This window comes from Arabidopsis lyrata, assembly GCF_000004255.2.
Source record: "Arabidopsis lyrata subsp. lyrata unplaced genomic scaffold ARALYscaffold_8, whole genome shotgun sequence".
NCBI lineage: Eukaryota > Viridiplantae > Streptophyta > Magnoliopsida > Brassicales > Brassicaceae > Arabidopsis > Arabidopsis lyrata.
In genome coordinates, this window is record NW_003302548.1 from 16,639,834 (window position 1) to 16,660,324 (window position 20,491).

Sequence of the window (20,491 nt, forward strand, 5' to 3'; positions counted from 1 at the left end):
AACCGGTTTACGGTTTACGAGGAGCTGAACGTGAGTAGCACGTGACACCTCCATAAATTTTGTAAGTCAAACTTGATTGGGATTTTGTGAAATTGTGATAAAGCTGGGGGTACAACGGACATTTTACAATGTTAACGGCGTTAAGAAAAGAACGTTAAGTCTTCGGTGGAAACTTAACGAACTTCAAACTTTTGATTTCACCGTCAAAATCAAAATCCGGGACGATAATTCTCACGTTCTCCATCACTTTCCCTCGATCCAAACCAGAGCGAAGAGTGGGAACTACACGCGAATCACGTCAACGTAATGCGATTCATGGAATGTGAATTTTGAATTCGAGGAAGAAGACGAAATCGGAGCATTGTTGGATCGATTTTTGAAGTTTGGAGGAGGAAATGATGGCGTCGGATCCAAAACTGAAGGCTGAGATCGGAGCCGATGGTCTTGCAAGAGAAGCTCCTGTTATTGCTTACACAGAGAAGGTAAATTTTACTCTATGGATGTATATTCTGTATTATCTCCCAACAAGTGTTCGTGTGATTCTCTTTTACTGAACGCGATTTGATGATTTTGTATGAATCAGATCATTGAGGAAGAGCAAGTTCAATTGAGGAAGTAAGTACTTGTTTCTAATTCTGGGATTTTGTTTGATCGATTTGTTCATTTTTGAAGGAATGTAGTGTGCATTTTACGCTCTTAGATTCTCCTTTTGGGCTGCTTGATCTTAAGTCTCAGCTAGTGTTACTTGCTTTAGGAGTGCCTTTTTTTTCTCCTGAATCTTAGACATGACGAAATTTTATGGAGGAAACACATAAACTTGCTGAAGAATTTGGTCAGTAGTTATTGCAGAATCGTCTTATGAAATCTGCCTTATGCATGTTGTTTAGCTTGATTGTTTATCAAAAATCAGATAACTGAGATCTGTGGAGTAATTTTTTTTACTTAGCCACTGTCAGGGGTCTTGGAGTTTAACATGATGAATAGATATATGTTGCATTCTTCTGTGTGTGTCTGTTTTAAGTTAGATTAGGGTAAAGATGATCCTAGAGAATACCGGTTTCTCTATTAGGGGATTTGAGAGACTTTTGGAACATTGTTGCTCTAAGAATGTGAATGTAGTTGTTTCTTCAGCTCGTCTTCTGTGAAACTTCCTTCTAATGAGATTCTTTATGTCATCATGTTATAGATACATTGAGGAGAACTATACAAAAATCAGGGATGTCGAAAGGGAATTTGGAAACCTCACAATGGAATTGAAACTTACTGCTGGACCTAAGAAAGCAGGTTCAGCTAGTTAACTTTCTTTTTCTTTACTCAATGTGACATGGTTTATTGGTTTTGTTACATAGAACAGTCTTATTGATTAAGTTTTTTCTTTTCTTCTGTTGTCCATACCTAAAGCGATGGAACACTTGAGAAAGAAAATTGAAATCTCAACTGAAAGGATCCATGTTGCTAAGTTGGAAGAAGAAGAAGCGCGAAAGGTTTCTTATCTCTCTCTTTGATTTATGTATCTCAATGTTTTTGCCTGTCTTGTTCTGTTTAACCTCACATGGCATTTAGAATTAGTTATAGGTGGATGTGAACATTTCTATTACCTGTTTGTGCCTCATAGCAAAATAAGTTATATGAATGGATATTTCAGATATCATGGTCTGATGATTAATTTCAAACATTACTGAGTAAAAGAATGTTTTGCTAATCTTTCCAGTGCTGGAGTATCGTGTTTCATGTCGTGCTGTGACCTATAGGAATTCAAATCTTCTTTAGATTGTTTAACCTTACCTTTGAAGTCTAGAGATTGTTAGTTAACCTCTTTTCTCTTATTAAGCATTTGAAGCAGCATCAAAAGTTGTAAAGGATGAAGAAGCAGCAAAACAGAGTCTTTGCGAAGATTTAAACCGTCTGGTATGTATATCTGTTAAAAACTGATAACATGAATTAAATTTTTCCCATTGAGAGACATTTAAATCACAATCTTTTCTAAAATGTAACCATAGGTACAACAAAGCAGCAATACGCAGTACGCCAGACTTGAGGAATTAAAAAGAAGACTAGAAGCGCTGAATCCAAATAGATCATCTACTTCTATTCAGCAAGTAAACAATCTCACCTTCTAGTTAATATTCCATCTGTTTCCAGTAATGCAACTTATTCTAACTGTACAGACATCAGATAATTCCTGCATGAGTATGTTGCTAACCACAGGTAATACTTTGCAAATGATACTTGAATAATCAAATCTATTTACTTGGCCATCAGTGATACACGTCAGATGTTTTTAATCTCTGATTGTGTTCCATATTTAGGTCCAAGAACCGGAGACTAAATCTGTAGTAGACAGCTCACCAGCAGCCAATGCTAATGAGACTCACCCGGGAAAACCAGAAAATAACCATGGGAACGAGGAGGGAGGCAAAGAACATGGAAAGAGGCCAGCAACAGGCCAACAGCTGAAGGAGAATCAAAAGCGAAAAAGAAACCACAGAATCAAGGAAAGGGAAGAGGAATTGGAGTCATGAACAAAGGCAGAGGAGGTTGGACAGGTGCTGGATTCGATGTCGATGGTAGAACTTGAGGATACATATATCTATAAAATACATATACCGAAAGCCGCCTTTTCGAATCAGAAGTATGTCAAATATATTACTACCAGGTACGTTCTATTCATCTTTTAACATCGATGGACCTGTACGTAGCCACAGAGACCTCTCATTCTCTCATACACTTTTGTTACTGATAAAAAAAAAACCATTCAATCATATTTGGCTGTTCATTGATCATCTCTTGTGTGCGTCTCCAATTTTATGCAATTTGGTTGATCTGATAATCTGAGAGCAGTTGGATTTTATTGTCTAATATGTTAATGATATGGAGGGGAAGTTTCTTATGATTAGTAATCATAGAATTTAGAAAGTTATAAAGATATGAATCGCAATTTGGGCTCTCTAGCTTGATCGAAATAAAAATTTGGGATCTCCTGAATTAACTGGAACTGATGGTAGACAAAGGTCAAAAGAGTAACAGTAAATCTTAATGCTTCCTTCTTCTCTTGCTCTGTATAATAATGTGAAATTTGAACGGATCTGACTGCAGATTTCATGTTTTGTTTTGTAGTTACCAAATCAACAAACCGACGCCGTCAAAATCCTTCGCCTCCGGATATCTCCACCAATCTTCAGCTGCTTCTCCTCTGCAACAACTTTCCGGCGTCCGTAACTTCTCATCTCCCAGCAGTGATTTCAACAGGTATTTTAAAACCTAATGATTTCGTTAAAAGCTTTGTGAAGTTTCGATTTGAGTTCAGATTTTCAGTAGAAACCTATGGATTTGATCGGTTAGGTTTAACGGATCTTCGCTTTTTGTAGCTACAACATTAATCCGCCGTCTAACTGGGGAATCCGAATCGTGCCGGAGAGGAAAGCTTGTGTGATTGAGCGGTTTGGTAAATTCCGCAAGACTTTGCCGGCGGGGATTCACTTTCATGTTCCGCTTGTGGATTGTATTGCTTATGTGAAGAAGCGATTCCTATTGGTAATCAGACTGCGACCACAAAGGATAACGTTAGCATCTACATCGATGGTGTTCTCAACATTAAGGTTTATCTTCGTTTCAGATTCCAATTTTGTATACAATTTCGCTATTCTTCCTGTTTGGCTTATGTTAATTTGTCATTCGTCTTGAGTTTCCTTACAGCTTGTAATAACGGCTGCATCAGAAGAAGCATTTCCTTATCCTAGTGGTTGATTCCGACCGGCCGGCGTTCAAATTGATGCATTTGCCGACCGGCGTCGACTTCCTCTCCGATGCAGATTTCCGGCGATTTCTTGGTGGAGCCATGGATGGCGTCTCTGGAACTCGTGTGCCATTGTTGTAAGACAAATCCTGTAACTGTGCTTTTAATTACATTTGATTGAATCGTCTGCGACTGTTAACAAATCATGAAAATTGAGCTATTGTATATAAATTCCTACACTATATATGTTCCATCTGTTAAAACCCGAGTTTAACAGACCAGTCGAAACTCGGTAATAACAATACTCTTATCACAGCTAAATGAACTAGACTTACTAGTGAATATTCTTGACCAAGATATCGAGAATCTGTAAGCATCCATTCTCAGATCTTTCAGCAGGTCTATGTCATTCAGTGATAGCAAAACAACAAAGAAAGGTTCTTGCTTCTGAGATTCTCTCATTTGTGTCAATGTTGCGTCTTATCTTAGATTTGTTTGGATGATGTTGCTCTTCCAAGAAGAAACCCAACTTTTATCTTCAAGGCTTAAGTAAACTAATGTGTCTTTCTTAAATTAAAATTGCTCATTCTTGTCGTTTCTTCATTTTTTCACCGGTTAAATGTAGAATCAGAATTCATATATATCTTCCAATCTTTACTATGAGCTGCTCCGTTTCACAACAATTTTGTATTCCTGGACAATCATCTCTTAACAACATCTAGCCTTCAGTGGCGTATCTTCAATTCTTTTTTGGCAATAGTAGATCCCTCCTTGTCCCTTGAACCAACTATCATTTTATGTCTTTTAGCTCTTCTTGTTTTCAAATGTGTTATAACACTCTTTTTATATTATAATCCACACTCTTTTCATCAAAATTTCAGCTATTGTACATAAGAGCCAATTCCTAGGGCTGTTTTCAGCAAAAGGCGAAGGAAGCCACTAAAGATCTGAAAGATGCAATCAATAAGAATTTATCCTAAAATGTCTACTTGTTTTGACTCTCACACTCGAATAATGGGATTTAAATGTTCATGGATTGACTTAATTCATATATTTAGGGGACCAAAAAAAAACCTTTTGAATATTTAGTGAAGTAGATTTGTTTCAATTTTTTACTCCATGAAAGTGATAAATATCATGATGAAAAGGATAAGTCTCAACATATTGATTTTTGATTTTTTTGTGTCGTTGATAAAAAAAACTTGGTGGGCAAGGTCTTAATCTGTATTAATATAGGGTTTTAGGAGAATAAGATCACCATTTCTTCAATTAGGGTTTGTTTATTTTAATCTCTTTCTTTTCCACAAGAACATCCTAGTTCATGTCTCTGCTTCTCCGACGGCTCTCGAAGCTCAGCTCTGAGAAACCTGCGTTGGTAACATCCTCGGTTCTCCGTCGTTCTAATGGCTTCTCGTCTTCCTCGCTGCAAACTCCTCCGTGTACCATCGTCGGCGCCGCTCCTTGTGGAGCGGATCTCGGGAAACTCGTGATTATGAATGCTACTAAAAATGGCTGCACTCATTTGGAGAAGAAGGTGCCTATGGAGTTGGTGTATAGTGATCCAATGGTGACGATAGGGGCATCTCATGGCTGGGTTGCTACTCGGAAGCACGACGGAATCGTGCGTCTCCAAGACGATCTAAACCCATATGCATCGGATACAGATCCGAAACGCATCTCGCTGCCTCCTCTCGTGACTCTGCCTCGTTGCCAAACCCAAGTTGTGACCAACGTGGCCATGTCCTCGTCTTCCCCGGAGGATGAGGACTGTGTTGTGGCTGTCAAGTTCTTGGGGTCTCAACTCAGCTTTTGCAGACCCGCTCAAGCTAATTCCGAGTGGATCAACTTCAGGATCGCTAGCCCCTGCTTCTACTCCTCCCCTGTCATGTTTTCCAAGACACATGACATGTTTTGCATTCCCGGATCCGGAGGCCATCTCATCGGATCATGGGATCCTCGGGCACACAAGCACAAACCCAAGTTCCAGAGGTTGCGATTCCAAAACCTTCCCGAGCTGACCAAGACCAAACGGGAGCTTTTGCAATCGTGTTGCACGAGTGAACACTTGGTGGAGTCGAGAACCACCGGTGAAACGTTCTTGGTTAAGTTATACCGGAGGGCCACCGCCAGTGGTACCGTGAAAATGCAAACGAAAGCTCTAATGGTCTTCAAGCTTGATGAAGAAGGAAACGCTGTTTACACTCAAGACATTGGAGATCTCAGCATTTTCATCTCAAAGTCTGAACCGTTCGCTGTCCCTGCTTCTTCCTTCCCTGGCATGGCCCCTAACTACGTCCAATTCTTCGACGTCGAAGAGAGCATCTCCGCCAGTCTGCCTCGTTCATCCATCGTTGGTGGAAACTGTACATTCAACGCACCTTACCAGATTCCACCTCAGAACATAGGCTAGTGGTTTTGAATTGAGTCTACTAGTTGGTTGGAATTGAGTCTACTAGTGCTTTTGAGTTGAGTCTTCCATTGTTTGAGTCTGTCTTTTCTATTAAACCTTTCAAAAATAAAATCTTCTGTGTTTATATAAGAGAAAGGTAAGCAATGCAGATTGGACTGTGTTTTATGTTTTTTTGCTTCGATACATTAATATAGTACCTAAAATGCTTACATTTGAAAATTCTCATAAGGACTCTATTATTTCACATTTGAAAGTTTAAGAGTAATGTAGTCTTTCACATTTGTTTCATAGTATTAGAAGAAAGATCTCTTTTGAACTATGATTCACTCACATTAGACATATATAGCGTTACCTTCATTAATAATACATTTTCAACTCTGGACTAATCATGGTTGCCCTGAATTGCTAGTCACTTTAAAATGAATATTTGTATCATAAAAATCGGCATTATTAACTAAAATAGAGAATTGATCAGCAAATCAATATTATATATATATATATATATATATATATATATATATATTTGAATTTACCATTGCATTTTTAAGGAGAAATCGATTTTTTCTGACAAACGAGCTTTATATTAAAACTCTCGAAATGCTGATTTGTTTCAATTTTTAAATATTTAGTAAAGTAGATTTGTTTCAATTTTTTACTCCACGAAGATAAAAGTGATAAATATCAATAATGAAAAGGATAAATCTCAACATATTGCATTTTTTTTTGATAAAAAAACTTGGTGGGAAAGGCCTTAAATATAGGGTTTTAGGATCACCATTTCTTCAATTAGGGCTTCTTTATTTGAATCTCTTGATTTTCCATAAGAACACATCCTAGTTCATGTCTCTGCTTCTAAGACGGCTCTCGAGGCTCCGCCTTGGGAAACCTTTGCTGGTAAGATCCTCGGTTCTTCTTTCTAATGGCTTCTCATCTTCCTCGCTGCAAACTCCTCCTTGTTCCATCCTCTACGTCACTCCTTGTGGAGCTGATCTCGGAAAACTCGTGATTTCGAATGCTGATGCACGTCACTGCATTAAATTGGAAAAGAAGGTGCCTCTGGAGTTGGTGGATAGTGATCCAATGGTGACGATAGGGGCATCACATGGCTGGGTAGCTACTTTGAAAGACGACGGAATCGTGCGTCTCCAAGACGATCTAAACCCATATGCATCGGATACAGATCCGAAACGCATCTCGCTGCCTCCTCTTGTGACTCTGCCTGGTTGCCAAACACAAGTTGTGACCAACGTGGCCATGTCCTCGTCTTCCCCGGAGGATGAGGACTGTGTTGTGGCTGTCAAGTTCTTGGGGTCTCAACTCAGCTTTTGCAGACCCGCTCAAGCTAACTCCGAGTGGCTCAACTTCAGGATCGCTAGCCCCTGCTTCTACTCCTCCCCTGTCATGTTTTCCAAGAAACATGACATGTTTCGCTTTCCCGGATCTGGAGGCCACCTCATTGGATCATGGGATCCTCGGGCACACAAGCACAAACCCAAGTTCCAGAGGTTGCGATTCCAGAACCTTCCCGAGCTGACCAAGACCAAACGGGAGCTTTTGCAATCGTGTTGCACGAGTGAACACTTGGTGGAGTCACGATCCACCGATGAAACGTTCTTGGTTAAGTTATACCGGAAGGTCACGGCCAGTGGTACCGTGAAAATGCAAACGAAAGCTCTAATGGTCTTCAAGCTTGACGAAGAAGGAAACGCGGTCTACACTAAAGACATCGGAGATCTCTGCATTTTCATCTCACAGGCTGAACCGTTTGCTGTCCCTGGCTTGTGCCCTAACTGGGTACGAGTCTTGGATATCGAAGAAAGCATCTCTTTCTATCTGCCTGATTCCTCCATCTGTGGTGGAAATTGTTCAAAACGAGCACCTTACCATATTCCACCTCAAAATATAGTCTAGCTATTAGTTTGGGAGTTAGAGTCTGAGTCTAGAGTCTGTCTTTTCTCTTAATTAAACCTTGGAAACATCAAACCTGTTTTTGTCTATGGTTTTTGAGATTGATTGATATGCATTTGGTCTTGGAGAAGTGGAGGTTTTTTCTCTCATTAGTCTCCCAACTAATTTCCAAGTAAGTTATGCTTAAACTATATCCAGTTAGCAGCAATCCCTCATCTGTCATGCTGCTCTTTTCCTCCATAACTCATATATGTAGGATTTGATAGATATATGAACATTTAATCGAATGGTGTGACACCTCTTTATGCAGTGGCTATCAATCAGCATACATTACACATCAAATCTACTGCTGAATAAAATTATAATAGAAAGTAGGACGCCGATCATATCGTAGATACACCAATGCCACATCTTATCTCATAGTTACACACTAATTAATTACGACTAGTACATTTTCAACTTGGTGCTTACCTTGTATTGTAAGTCACTGGAAAGTGAAAGTTTGTCTCAGTAAAACCGCCTTCATGCTTAACTAAAGATAGAGAAAAGTGATCAGCAAATCAATTTCACTGACATCAAAAGTCGATCATGGAATATTTCTTCTGTGTTTGGAAACCAAGCAAGAAAAGAAGTAACTTAGTTACAGTTGATAATTCTGACAAAAATATATTATGGGTCCAACTTTTCTCCCACGAAAATTGAGGGGTTTTTATGCGATTCACAAAACATTGAGGATTTTTTATGCAATTTAAAAATCTCTCAATCCTAGTTTTCCGGCGATTTTTTGCTCCAGAGCCATGGATGGCGTCTCTCGAACTCGTGTGCCATTGTTGTAAGACAAAGCTTTTAATTCCTCTATTAAATGTTTCGTTTTTTTTTTATCAATTACATTTGATTTCTGCGACAGTAACAAAAATCATGAAAATTGAGCTATTGTATGAAGTATATAAATTCCTACACTATGTTCTGTCTTTGATCTCTCTCTCATTTCTCTTGAAATTTGTACTCTTTTTGTTCTGTTGCCTCCTGTAGCTTGCTGGAATCTGATGAAGTAGAGCCGCTAAGTATTCTTTGAAACCATCGAGCAGAAGCTTTAGGTATCCTTGTGAGATTGTTCTTGTAGTCAACGTAGTAGATCCCGAACCGGACCGTGTATCCTGAGTTCCATTCCCAATTGTCTAGCAATGACCACACAAAATATCCTCTTACATCGCATTCATCAGTCCTGCAAATTTACATTTTTTTTTTTTAACTTAAAAGACTTTTGTGAAAGAATGAATCTTTTTGCAAAGTGAAACACTTTACCTTATGGCAGCTGATAAGTTTGAGAGGTAATCTCTGTGGAAGCTAATCCTCTTGTTATCTTTTAATGCTTTCTCCATGTCTATGAATGGCTTGTTTTTCTCATCCATGCCTGCGAATATCAACAACCACTTGATGTTACATTTTTGATTGATGGTTGTGTGAATCACATTTTGGGGGTTTGAGATATTTACCGTTTTCTGTGATGAATACAGGTGGGTTTCCATACATGTCTTTAAGATACACTGCCAGTTTCCTGATTCCCCATGGGACAATGTGTAGCCAGCTTGATCCTGCCTGTTTCAAGTAAGTTGTTTCTCATCAAATACAACTGTTTAGTTTCTTTGAAGAGCCAGTATGGATTAGGGAACATCTTCGGGTTTCTGTCAGAAGAAATACATACTTTTTCTCCTATAGCTACTCCTCCACGAAAAGCTACAACAATTAGGAGCAAATATTAGCTTTGTTCTTTTGTGTTGTAGCAGTAATGAGAATGATATGAGAACTGGTGTTTCTTACAGCTTGTAATAACCGCTGAATCAGAAGAAGCATCCCGCAGTATCAGTTTCCTTATCCTAGTTCTGTCATTCCTCGCGTATAATGCGGTGTAGTGGTTGATTCCCACGTAATCAAATGCCCCTTTTATAGATTGAGACATCTCTGGTGTTATCTTAGGTAGTCTCTCTTCCACTAGACTCTTCATTGAAGCTGGATAGTCTCCATAGATTAGAGGATCCATAAACCTATTTTAAATCTCATTCTGTCAATTTGGTCTTTTTTCTCTTTTAGACTTTTATATGCAAATGTTCAGATAAAAGGATCTTATATTTACCATCCAATCCCAAAATCCATTGCTCTACGAGCTGCATCTTTGTCCTCATCACAATCAGACATTGGCTCATACCATTTTGCATCTAATGATATCCCGATTTGACCACGTTGTTTCTCCTTGCATATAGAAAATTTCCCACATTTTATTCTGCACTATGAATTATAAGATATTAAGATTGTTCCGTTCTGTTTTCTTACCTTGAAGTTTCTCTGGTAGGTGTGGTAAGCAGCAGCATGAGACAAGAGAATGTTATGAGCTACAACATACGGTTCGACCGATGACTTCCCCTCCTTACAGAACCAATGTCCTAGAAGTGAGCACCTCCCTGGAGCTTGTATCCCTGTGTCATAGCCTTGGATCGATACCCCATGAGGCTCATTGATAGTGATCCAGTACTTCACTCTATCTCCAAATGCTTTGAAACAGGTGAATGCATAATGCTCAAAATCTTCCCTGCACCATTTTTTTAGCTTATGATTTCGTAACCATCTCACCATATCAAGATTTCACATTTTTATCCAAAGATCATATACTTACACGACTTCTCTGCTTAGCCATCCTTCATATCTGTCTTCTAAAGCTTGTGGGAGATCCCAGTGATACAATGTCACGTAAGGTTTGATTCCTTTGGCTAAAAGAGCATCTATTAGGCTGTTATAGTACTTAACTCCATCTGGGTTCACTTCCCCTGTTCCATCTGTTAAAACCTGAGTTTAATAGACTCGTCGAAACTCGGTTATAACAATACTCTTATCACAGCTAAATGAACTAGACTTACTAGGGAATATTCTTGACCAAGATATAGAGAATCTGTAAGCATCCATTCTCAGATCTTTCATCAGGTCTATGTCACTCTGTGATAGCAAAAAAACAAAGAAAGGTTCTTGCTTCTTAGATTGTCTCATTTGTGTCCTGTTGCGTCTTATCTTAGATTTGTTTGGATGAGGTTGCTCTGTCAAGAAGCAACCCGACATTTATCTTCAAGCTGAAGTCAACAAATGTGTTCTTTTTAGGTAAAACTTACATGAAACCTGTGATATTGATCGACCGTAGTATCCGCATTGCTGAAATCCAGTATCTTTCCTGTTGATCAAGAACGATACCATTGACTTAAATGAAATCTTGATTTTTCTGGGTTCTTTGTGACATTTTCTGGGTTTGTTTCTTTGATACCTGGTTTCTTCGTGAAAGTGTCCCATATGCTTTGTCCTTTGTTTCCTTCTTTCACAGCTCCTTCGAACTAATTTTCTTGCAAGAAAATGTTGCGATTGTCAAAAATCTTTTGAAATCTTCTTTCTTTCTTGGATCAGTTTGGAGAAGAAGAATGTCACCTGGTAAGCTGAAGAGGCTGTTCCGAATACAAACCCATCTGGAAAATCTGCTCTGCTGATAGATTCTGACGAAACATGATCAAGAGGCACGAAGAAGACGACCAAGAACGGAAGCAGAACCAGGACTAGTCTCATTAAAGATTCCATCTTTGGGTCGCATGAATAGAGTAAGTGAGAGAGAGAGATAAAGGGAAGCAATTTTTTGGTGAATGAAAGATTTGGAGGCAAGTTTTTGTGTGTGTTTTTAATTTGTAAAGTTGAAGAAGAAAGAGGAAGAGTGCAAAAGAAAAGCTCTCGTCTTTTGAAGGCTCTTCTTTGGTGTTGACATTTGTTGTTGATTTGTTCACTCTACTTTTACAGTACACGTTTCTTATACTTGTGCCAAAAACTTTAAAAGAAAAGTGTACTCTTAAGATAAAAAGTTTGTTACTAGAGACATTGATTCACCTAATTAACTTACCGATGTTCTTTATTTTATTTGTCGATGATCTTGTTATTTTTGTATATAGTCTAGTTTTTTCTGAATTGAGTCCGACTCTAGAGTCTATCTTTTCTCTTAAAACCTATGTAAGAGGATACCAAGAGAAAGCTAACAAGGGCCTATGGGCCATGTTGTTTAATTAAGGCCCAAATGTTAAGTGGGTTTGTTCTGTGTTGTTAAAATTGAATTTTAGGTCATCTTCTCACTCCATTAGTAAAATTACTCATTTTTGCTTAAACTCTTCAATCGATTGTGCTTTTTGTTTGTTTAGGGTTTTAGCTTTTTCAAGTTAAAACCTTTTTTTCCTTAAATCCGAAGAAGAAGAATCAATTGAATCTATGGCGATGGCTATGAGACTCCCGGCGATATCTAGAGCGGTGACGGAAGTGGCTTCGGCTCCGGTTGGTTTGAGACGGCTGTTCTGTTCAAATGCTTCAAGGTTCTCTTTTTTGTCTCCACAAGCTGAATCCCAAACACCGGCTCGTCCTCAGGCTGAACCTAGCACCAATCTCTTCGTCTCCGGTAACAAACCCCTTTTAGTCTCTCAATTCATTTCTGGGTTTTTGGGGTTTATCGTTGTTCGAGTCTATGTGGGTTTCTATTTGATGCTTTTTTAAAGATCCTTCCTTTTGAATTGAGATTTAGACTATCAGGTTCTTAGAACATCAACGAAGATGTATCTCTACTTACTTTTTTAATTTCCCCTGAAGAATCCAAAATCATATAACCTATGAAGTATAAGTAGCTTTGAACATTTGATTAGAACTGAATGTTTTAGATTTAGATTTTGATTTATGTATTTGCAACGAGAGATGGTTTTGTATGATTTAAATTTCTTCCTAGTGTCAATTCGTTTTGATATGCAGCTTAACATTGGGCTTTGATGCATATACACTCTGTTTCTCACTTAGTCACTTTGATCACATAGTCATTGAATATCTGAAAGTTTGGTCAAGTGCCATGTATATAGCACATCTAATACGTACATGTTATGTCTGATTACTATCTTTTCGTAAGCCACCTAAGTCCTATTTAGTTTAGATGCTGTGTCTCAGTTTCCTCAAGTGTCTTTTAGTCATGTTATACTTATTCATGAAGCTGAAAAGTTTATAGCTAAAGGACTATCTTTGTGCCGCTGGATATTTTCAGGGCTTAGTAAGCGCACCACTTCTGAAGGACTTAGGACCGCGTTTGCTCAGTTTGGAGAAGTTGCTGATGGTGTGTTCCTTGTTATGACACTTTATGCCACTTTATGCGCATCAGATTAGTCCTGAAAAAAACTAAGTGTAATGATTCCTTTCTCTCAAATTGCTTTTGTAGCTAAGGTTGTCACAGACAGAGTCTCAGGATATTCCAAAGGGTTTGGATTTGTTAGATATGCCACCTTAGAAGATTCTGCAAAAGGCATAGCTGGAATGGATGGGAAGGTACTATTCATTCTAATATCCATTCCTCGATTACTCAAATCAAAATCTATTAAGAGATTTACACTGACAGTTACCAAATGGCTAATCTCCTCTTTGTGCTTCTCTGCAGTTTCTTGATGGCTGGGTCATATTCGCAGAGTATGCAAGACCAAGAGAGCAATCGCAGCCATATCAACCTCAGAACAACATGTCTCGTCCTCCATACTATGGTAACCGCTAGAGAAACAGCTTTGTTCGATTCTTATGAATCTTTATATTCATATTTATGCTTCATTGTATCCTCTTCTATGATCGAACTGTTTTGCTTCGTCTCTTGTTATTGCCTTAGAAGATCAAAAACTTCAAATTATATTTTGAAGGAATAATCAGAAACTGTCATTTACAAGAAAAAGTATTAAGTATAATAGCTTTTTAAGAGAAAGAGATCAGGATTTTGCTTATATGGCTAAGTCTCAAAGACTTTAAACGTCACCGTTTTTTTTTTGTTTGTGGTTTTCTTGATTGGACCGGTTTAAATTGTTATTGATAGGGTTCTCAAAAATTCAGATCCGGTTTTTGTTGATTTTTGGTCTACCACAATATCTTTCAATATATATGCTTCTACTTTTGTTTTGATTTCTTTATTATTTTTCTCACTATGAATTTTTTTTGTGAACCAAAAAAATTTAGACCCCAATCTAATTGATCGTTTTCATAAAACTCAATGGGTCCGTAACCATTAGCCAATCATTAACTCACAATTTTCGTTTAGATGCAACCACTTAACATTAAAAGTGATGATTATAACAAATGGGAATAAGTCATTGGGCCACAACATGCAAAAACAACATTGAGTTCTCACAATTTCACGTGGAGATGTCTAGAATCTATACGAACATTTTTGTATAACATGTGGACCGAAAAAAACACAAAGAAATATCATCCCAAATACTAATGGTGTACATAAATTTATGCAATAAATGTTATAAAGACAAAAAAAGGAAACAAAATTATGCAAAGAGATACCGTTCATACTATAACATTCCTTCGCTGTCCTATTACGTTTGGTGAGACAATTCCCTCTTTCTCATGCAACCAAATTTGTATTTTAATTTCACAACTCATCATATTACTCCAAAATCATAACGATACCCATTTTTGGATTGTTCTTAGCTTATAATGGTAATAGTGATATGTTTTGTTGTTTTGATCTATAATCCTTAGACGCAATTAAAAGTTAGTTGTAATTACATATGTCGACCGCAACGTGTACAAATGTTTCTTTGTTTTGTGAAGTGGGCACAAGTCAAATTTAACTACCTAAACTAATCAAATGGTAATGTTTCCAATCGGATAACGTATCAGTTCTTTTCTTTCTTGTAATTTCTCATTCTATTCGATCGTGTGGGTTAGGATTATAGATTCAAATCAATGTTCCATCAATATATCTTATGATTACATTCGTTGGCCCATGACACCTAGCAAGTAGCAACATAACAAAACTGATTAGTTTCATTTTTCATATAAACTACAAAGTCGTGGTATTAATGAGAAAATGAAGGCATGCATATTTATATTATTTTAGTTTAGTAAAAACAAGTTATAGCAAGATGAGTCATCGTCGTTTTTGTTGCGCCGCATGAGTGATTACTTTCAAATGTGACATCATTTTAGATGAGTCGTTCTCTGTGGTTGAATTATGGCTTTAAAACGAAGCTGTTTAATTATACGTTTCATGAATTAAGTTGGACCATTCCATATTCTATATCGTTAGGAGATATAAGCCTGATCTGATGATCTATATTTAATATAGTTCTTATCTACGGGAGTTTCTATTTTAGTTCTTAGTATCCCTTATATATTAATAGAAAAACACTCTAAAAAATAAACTTTACCATGATGTGTTATTAACAAGATTGTCATGCTGATGTGTCGCTCTCACAATGATTTGACTCCTATTTAAATTTTACAGAATTTGCCATTAGTCTCATACATTACATATATCACACAAATTGAAAAACAAAATTCTAATAGAAAAAGCAATTAATCTTTACATAATTATTATTTCAAATAAATTACTTTTATTTTCGTTTGTTTTCCAAATTAATTAAAACACTATTTAACATATTTTTGTATTTGATATTGGTCATAAGTGATTATTAGTGTATTAAAGAAAATAATAGTACAACTTCATATGAATATTTTAATAAACTACTATTATTTTCGTTTTCAAATTAACTAAAACACTAAATAGTATATTTTTGTATTTGAAGATATTTATATATATATATATATATATATTACTTACAACATAGTATCTCTTATACAAATATATATATATATATATATATATATATATATTTGTATAAGGGATACTATGTTGTAAGTAATTTATTTTAAGTAAAACTCATTATTATTAAAATAATCATTTATGTGTTTTAAAAAAAAAAAATAGATTTAATTTAAACTAGAATACTTCTTGGATTTATTTACACTAGCACTAAGGTTCGAATTCAGTTCTTAATCTAATTTATTAATTTTAAATAAATAAATCCTAACAGAAGATCTGTGTTTTTAATGCTATTATGGTTTTAATCTTAGATCTATTCCCTATATCCACTTTAGAAAATAGTTGTTGAGATCATGATAATATTATTAACACCGAACGAGCCATAAGCACAGCTTCATGCCTCCATCAAATGATATAAGTATATAATAAATTCATTTATATGTATTGTTCTTCCAATTAATTTGTTTTCAAAATGAAATTAACAATCACTAAATATATTCATTTTGGTTTTAAAATTAATCTGTTTTCAAAACGAAATCTTAAATAAATGCAACCACGACATTAAATCTGTAAAAGTTCAAAAAAAAAAATTCCAAAACCATATTTTCCTATAAATAGAGTGCCAATATCATCTTCATCCACAATGATTCAAAAAATCACAATCACATATACTTTGTTTCTGAATCAAAACACAGTCAAATTCACAAACAATACATAAAAATCGTAATTCTAATTTTAAGTGAATTACTTATCCTATTAATAATAAGTTATAATATCAAAATAATCATCATTTTATAGACTATTCATATTTCCATATAAAATCTAAAGTCATTACGCATTTTGACCATTACAATAGATTATATAGTTAACCCTAATATTAAATTTATTTACTAATTATTTCTCTCACATTACTTATCTAGTATTCATTTTATTATAAGGTTTTCTCATTGCCACGTATAAATAATTAAGCACATGCAGATATAAGTAACATCATATCATTTTTACGTACTTGAGAATAAAAACCATTTTTTTTTTTGATAAATTGTACAGGAACGATATTGAAGTCCCCAAAAGAAAATTGATAGTGATATTGATTTTGAATGATTTTAGTTAGTTTTAGACCAAGAATACGTCTATAGTTCACTCAATAACAAATATTAATTATTGATCATAAGCTAAACCAAATTTAAGAGAAACTACATCAAATTCAAAAAAAAAAAAAAACTGTTTCTAGTTTGGTTTTTAGTTGGGTTAATTTCTTCTACAAGGCTACCACAAACCTAAATCATTTCTGAACCTCAAAAAAAAAAATTAAAAAAAAAGGTTGAAATAATGCTGTATACGTCGACAATATTAATAATAAGTGGTCCAGAAATATTATCAATAAAAATATTTTGTATAGGAAGAATACAAGTTCCAGTTACGGAAACAAAAGTGATTCACGTCGACAATGTTATATGATTCTACGTCAAAAAACGATCGTTTAATTAATTGTCTCTTCTTCTCTCTATCGCTATATCATTTTACATGAATCCTTTGGCATTTCGTTGCTTGCTCCAGTGAAGCCAACCGTATTCTTCATAAGATTTCTCTATTACAAAAAAAACAACCGTATTCTTCATAAGATTTCTCTATTACAAAAAAAAAAAAGAATTTAAATTGCATTTGGAAACTATTATAATCATCAACCAGTCAATAAAATTAGGCTAATTAGTTTAGCAAAAAAAAAAAAAAAAAAAATTAGGCTAATTAACATTTCAGTTCATCTATCGATTTCTAGGTAAACCAACTATAAACCAACTCCGGTTTAAGATAAGACCAAACAAAGGCAGTTTCGTAATAATATAACAAATCATGTCCACGTAATCAAGTGAGTCATAACGTCAAGATTCTCAACTTCTTTCTATAAATTGCTTTTGTTCCACATAGAGAATCATCACTCCAATTTCTTAACCTGTGACATGATCTATAAATATCCTCAAATATTAGCCTCTCTAAGAATCAGTTCCATACATAAATCTTTTTAAGATTAAAACCTCAAAAGTTTTTTTTGATAAAAGGAAGAGAAGTGATCACGTGTGGTGACGCGTAGGATATGAAATACTTGTTGGAGCTCGTCGTGCCTTGTTTTGGTTCGCAACAGTTCCAAGAATCCGCCGCAACCGCAGAAGATTCGGTTTCAGACGAAACGCAAACGCTAATGAAACAGCGGAGGCGACGGAAACGCGTTAGAGTGGCTGGTCAACCTGGACAAGTGGCAGAGTGGAGACCGTCACTTAGCGTTATCTCTGAGAACAAACCGGCAATAACGAAGATATCGGAAAAGGACGAAGAAAAGAAGAAAGTTCGTCGGAAAAGTGAAGGCAACGGCGGCGGTGACGCGTCGTCGCTATCCGGCGGTGGTCATGTTCGTTTCTGTAGTGACGATTTCGGGTAACACATTTCTAGCAAATTTATATGATGCTTTTGTGTTAGTTAAGGTTAGGGTATATTTACGATAATAGAATTTTAGCCATGGTTTTAACAAAAAGTTTAGTCATGGTGATTAAAAAATGTAGAAACTTAATAATTTGTCGAGTATCTAGTTGTTATTAACAAAAATATTATAACAACGTCAATGTAATTTATAAAGATAAGTATGAAGATTATGAAAGATAAAATAGAAGATAAAGATCGAGTTAAGATGCTATTTTGTGGATAAAGATTCGATATAGTTGAGAAGTCAACATCAGTATGTTTGTTGTTTATTTGAGTAAATAGAAGTAGTCGTAAATGGGAAGGTAACCATAATAATATAATTAAAATATGTGATTATAAAATGGCAAAAGAACATAGTATAGCGATTAATGTTTTGACGTTTTTAATTGTTTTATGGGTTTTGCAGGAGAAATGCTTTTGAACCTGTGATTCCGGCATTCTCACCGACTCCGTTCATGTTTTGAGTTTAAGTTTGTGGTGAAATTTATGTGTATATACTATATATATATTAATAAATATGTTAATGTTAATGGAAAGATGTATCATTAATGTATATATTTCTTTGATATTACTAGTTACTACCACCGAAATCTAAACTTATGCAAAACTCAAACAAACCGAGTTTGGGCTATGCAACGCGTAGAGTACCAATATGACTAAGTCATGTCAGAGTACTGCATCAACCGAACACATTACACATACATCCAAACAGAAATTGAATGACGACTTTGTTTTCATATTTTAGAGGTAAAGAGTAAAGTTGTAAAAAAATGACGATTTACAAACAAATTATGGTATTGCGAGGAAAAGAATAACATGACTTTATTTGTTTGTTTCAAATATCAATCACTACAAATCTTTACAAAGTTGTTAAGGAAAAGAAAAGCATTAAGTGGCAAACTAGCCAATTTAGAAAAAAAAATTCCAAATTTTCTCCAAACTTATAATATTTGCCAGCTAATCTTTTGATCCTCTAAAATTAGTAATCAAACCTTACAAGTTACAATGTTTGGTAGTTACGAAAATCTTGTATCCAAATATTTTTTTGATTAGGTAGTGTTAATATGTAGGTTTTTTTAAAGTACTACTCAGTGAATGTATGATACTATGATTTAAAGAAAACATTTAAGTCTGTAAAATTTGTTTTATTTTAGTTACCAACATATTGATTTATGTCAGATTTTCTAAACATATTGACATGTACAAACTTATTGATTTTGAATGGTTGGTTCATTAATATGTTTTTTCTCCATCCAAATCTTTGTTGGGCTTTGAAGATTTGAATGTTGTATTGTGAGAGTCACAATTTCTTCATTTCTTGAGTGAATTTTTTTTGTGTGGCCATATTATGGGCAAGACCAACCGCCAAAGCCCATTTAGTTCTTTTAGTGAGTTCCTTATTCGACGTCAATCCAGCAGAACCAAATAGACTATACTAATAAATTTGCATGTACTTTTTTTCTTTTTTTATAAACCCTATCGGCTATCCGGTCGATCCCGGTAGGAACGCATCGAGGTGCTACATAGTAGACTGGTCCACCGTGTTAATGGTTAGGCTCTTACGGGCTACCACTCTACCTATTCCGAGTTTGGAATGCCTTCCGACTAAGTGCCAGGGGTAGTCAGGCCGTCTGCATTTCTGGCTACCAGGTAAACCAATTCGGCCTTGGCCCAACTGACAAACTTCCCAAACAAATGTGTTTTTGTTTCCAGGGATAATCGAACTCAGGTTTGGGAATTTCACCCTTTCCCAAAGCTTCCTCTGCCATTAGACCACGGATGCTTGAACAACTTGCATGTACCTTAATTATCTCAAATTTTTAAACCCTAAAATATATTAGTACTTACTAGTGTACTAAAGAAGGCGCTAACGCGTTTTTGTATCTTTAATCACATTCTCGCATGTAGGCTTACCTTTTTTTTCTTTTCTTTTCATAATCAATAAATCTCCAAATTTGTGGGTTATATATATAAATGTAATGCAACATATACGACTTATGTATTCTATACATGGAGAGTTGGAGACATGAGAACATGGGCCGGGTTGTACCGTGCACGTGGAGAGGACATGTCTTGCTTAATGATTATGCGACCATGGAACAAGTAAACTTTGAACTTGGGGAATATTTGCTCTCAAGTTATCAAATTCATCTTCTTTTTTTCCTCCCAAGTCCCAAATATAATTTAAGATCTCTCTTTTCTTCTTTCCCCTTTCTATTCTCATATATTGCCAAGATACCATGTAAATGTCTTCTTTCCATAATTAATACTTTTTTTTTTATCATGGTAGTTTATTATTTAATAAATGATAAATGAA

At 35.7% G+C, this 20,491-nt stretch overlaps 5 protein-coding genes, 1 long non-coding RNA gene and 1 pseudogene across 6 annotated transcripts; 6 read left to right on the forward strand and 1 right to left on the reverse strand.

Annotated features, from left to right (window-relative positions):
- Positions 1-191: 191 nt before the first annotated feature.
- Positions 192-4,078, forward strand: LOC9300419 (annotated as a pseudogene).
- A 904-nt stretch (positions 4,079-4,982) lies between these two features.
- On the forward strand, positions 4,983-6,331 carry LOC110228190. Its single transcript, XM_021024801.1, has one exon. The coding sequence runs from the start codon at positions 5,058-5,060 to the stop codon at positions 6,144-6,146; it is 1,089 nt and encodes a 362-aa protein (XP_020880460.1). The 5' UTR covers positions 4,983-5,057; the 3' UTR covers positions 6,147-6,331.
- Positions 6,332-6,926: 595 nt separating this feature from the next.
- Positions 6,927-8,173, forward strand: LOC110228194. The gene has a single exon (XM_021024819.1). The coding sequence runs from the start codon at positions 6,987-6,989 to the stop codon at positions 8,055-8,057; it is 1,071 nt and encodes a 356-aa protein (XP_020880478.1). The 5' UTR covers positions 6,927-6,986; the 3' UTR covers positions 8,058-8,173.
- A 708-nt stretch (positions 8,174-8,881) lies between these two features.
- Positions 8,882-11,689, reverse strand: LOC9302126 (putative beta-glucosidase 41). The gene is made up of 12 exons (XM_002866006.2): positions 11,520-11,689; positions 11,362-11,428; positions 11,213-11,271; positions 10,967-11,042; positions 10,726-10,885; positions 10,386-10,641; positions 10,189-10,304; positions 9,876-10,099; positions 9,760-9,791; positions 9,551-9,653; positions 9,360-9,468; positions 8,882-9,279 (listed from the first exon to the last, which is right to left on the reverse strand). Exons 1-12 carry the CDS (start codon positions 11,664-11,666, stop codon positions 9,039-9,041), a joined length of 1,590 nt encoding a protein of 529 aa, XP_002866052.1. The 5' UTR covers positions 11,667-11,689; the 3' UTR covers positions 8,882-9,038.
- LOC110228204 lies at positions 8,911-11,974 on the forward strand. The gene is made up of 3 exons (XR_002331787.1): positions 8,911-9,385; positions 9,572-9,662; positions 10,405-11,974. It is a non-coding gene; the product is annotated as an uncharacterized LOC110228204 (long non-coding RNA).
- Positions 11,975-12,192: 218 nt separating this feature from the next.
- Positions 12,193-13,867, forward strand: LOC9302127 (glycine-rich RNA-binding protein 4, mitochondrial). The gene is made up of 4 exons (XM_002864299.2): positions 12,193-12,522; positions 13,150-13,218; positions 13,321-13,427; positions 13,537-13,867. Exons 1-4 carry the CDS (start codon positions 12,339-12,341, stop codon positions 13,645-13,647), a joined length of 471 nt encoding a protein of 156 aa, XP_002864345.1. The 5' UTR covers positions 12,193-12,338; the 3' UTR covers positions 13,648-13,867.
- A 3,582-nt stretch (positions 13,868-17,449) lies between these two features.
- LOC9300422 lies at positions 17,450-18,762 on the forward strand. The gene is made up of 2 exons (XM_021016247.1): positions 17,450-18,129; positions 18,581-18,762. The coding sequence occupies exons 1-2, from the start codon at positions 17,792-17,794 to the stop codon at positions 18,636-18,638; spliced, it is 396 nt and encodes a 131-aa protein (XP_020871906.1). The 5' UTR covers positions 17,450-17,791; the 3' UTR covers positions 18,639-18,762.
- The last annotated feature ends 1,729 nt before the right edge of the window (positions 18,763-20,491 follow it).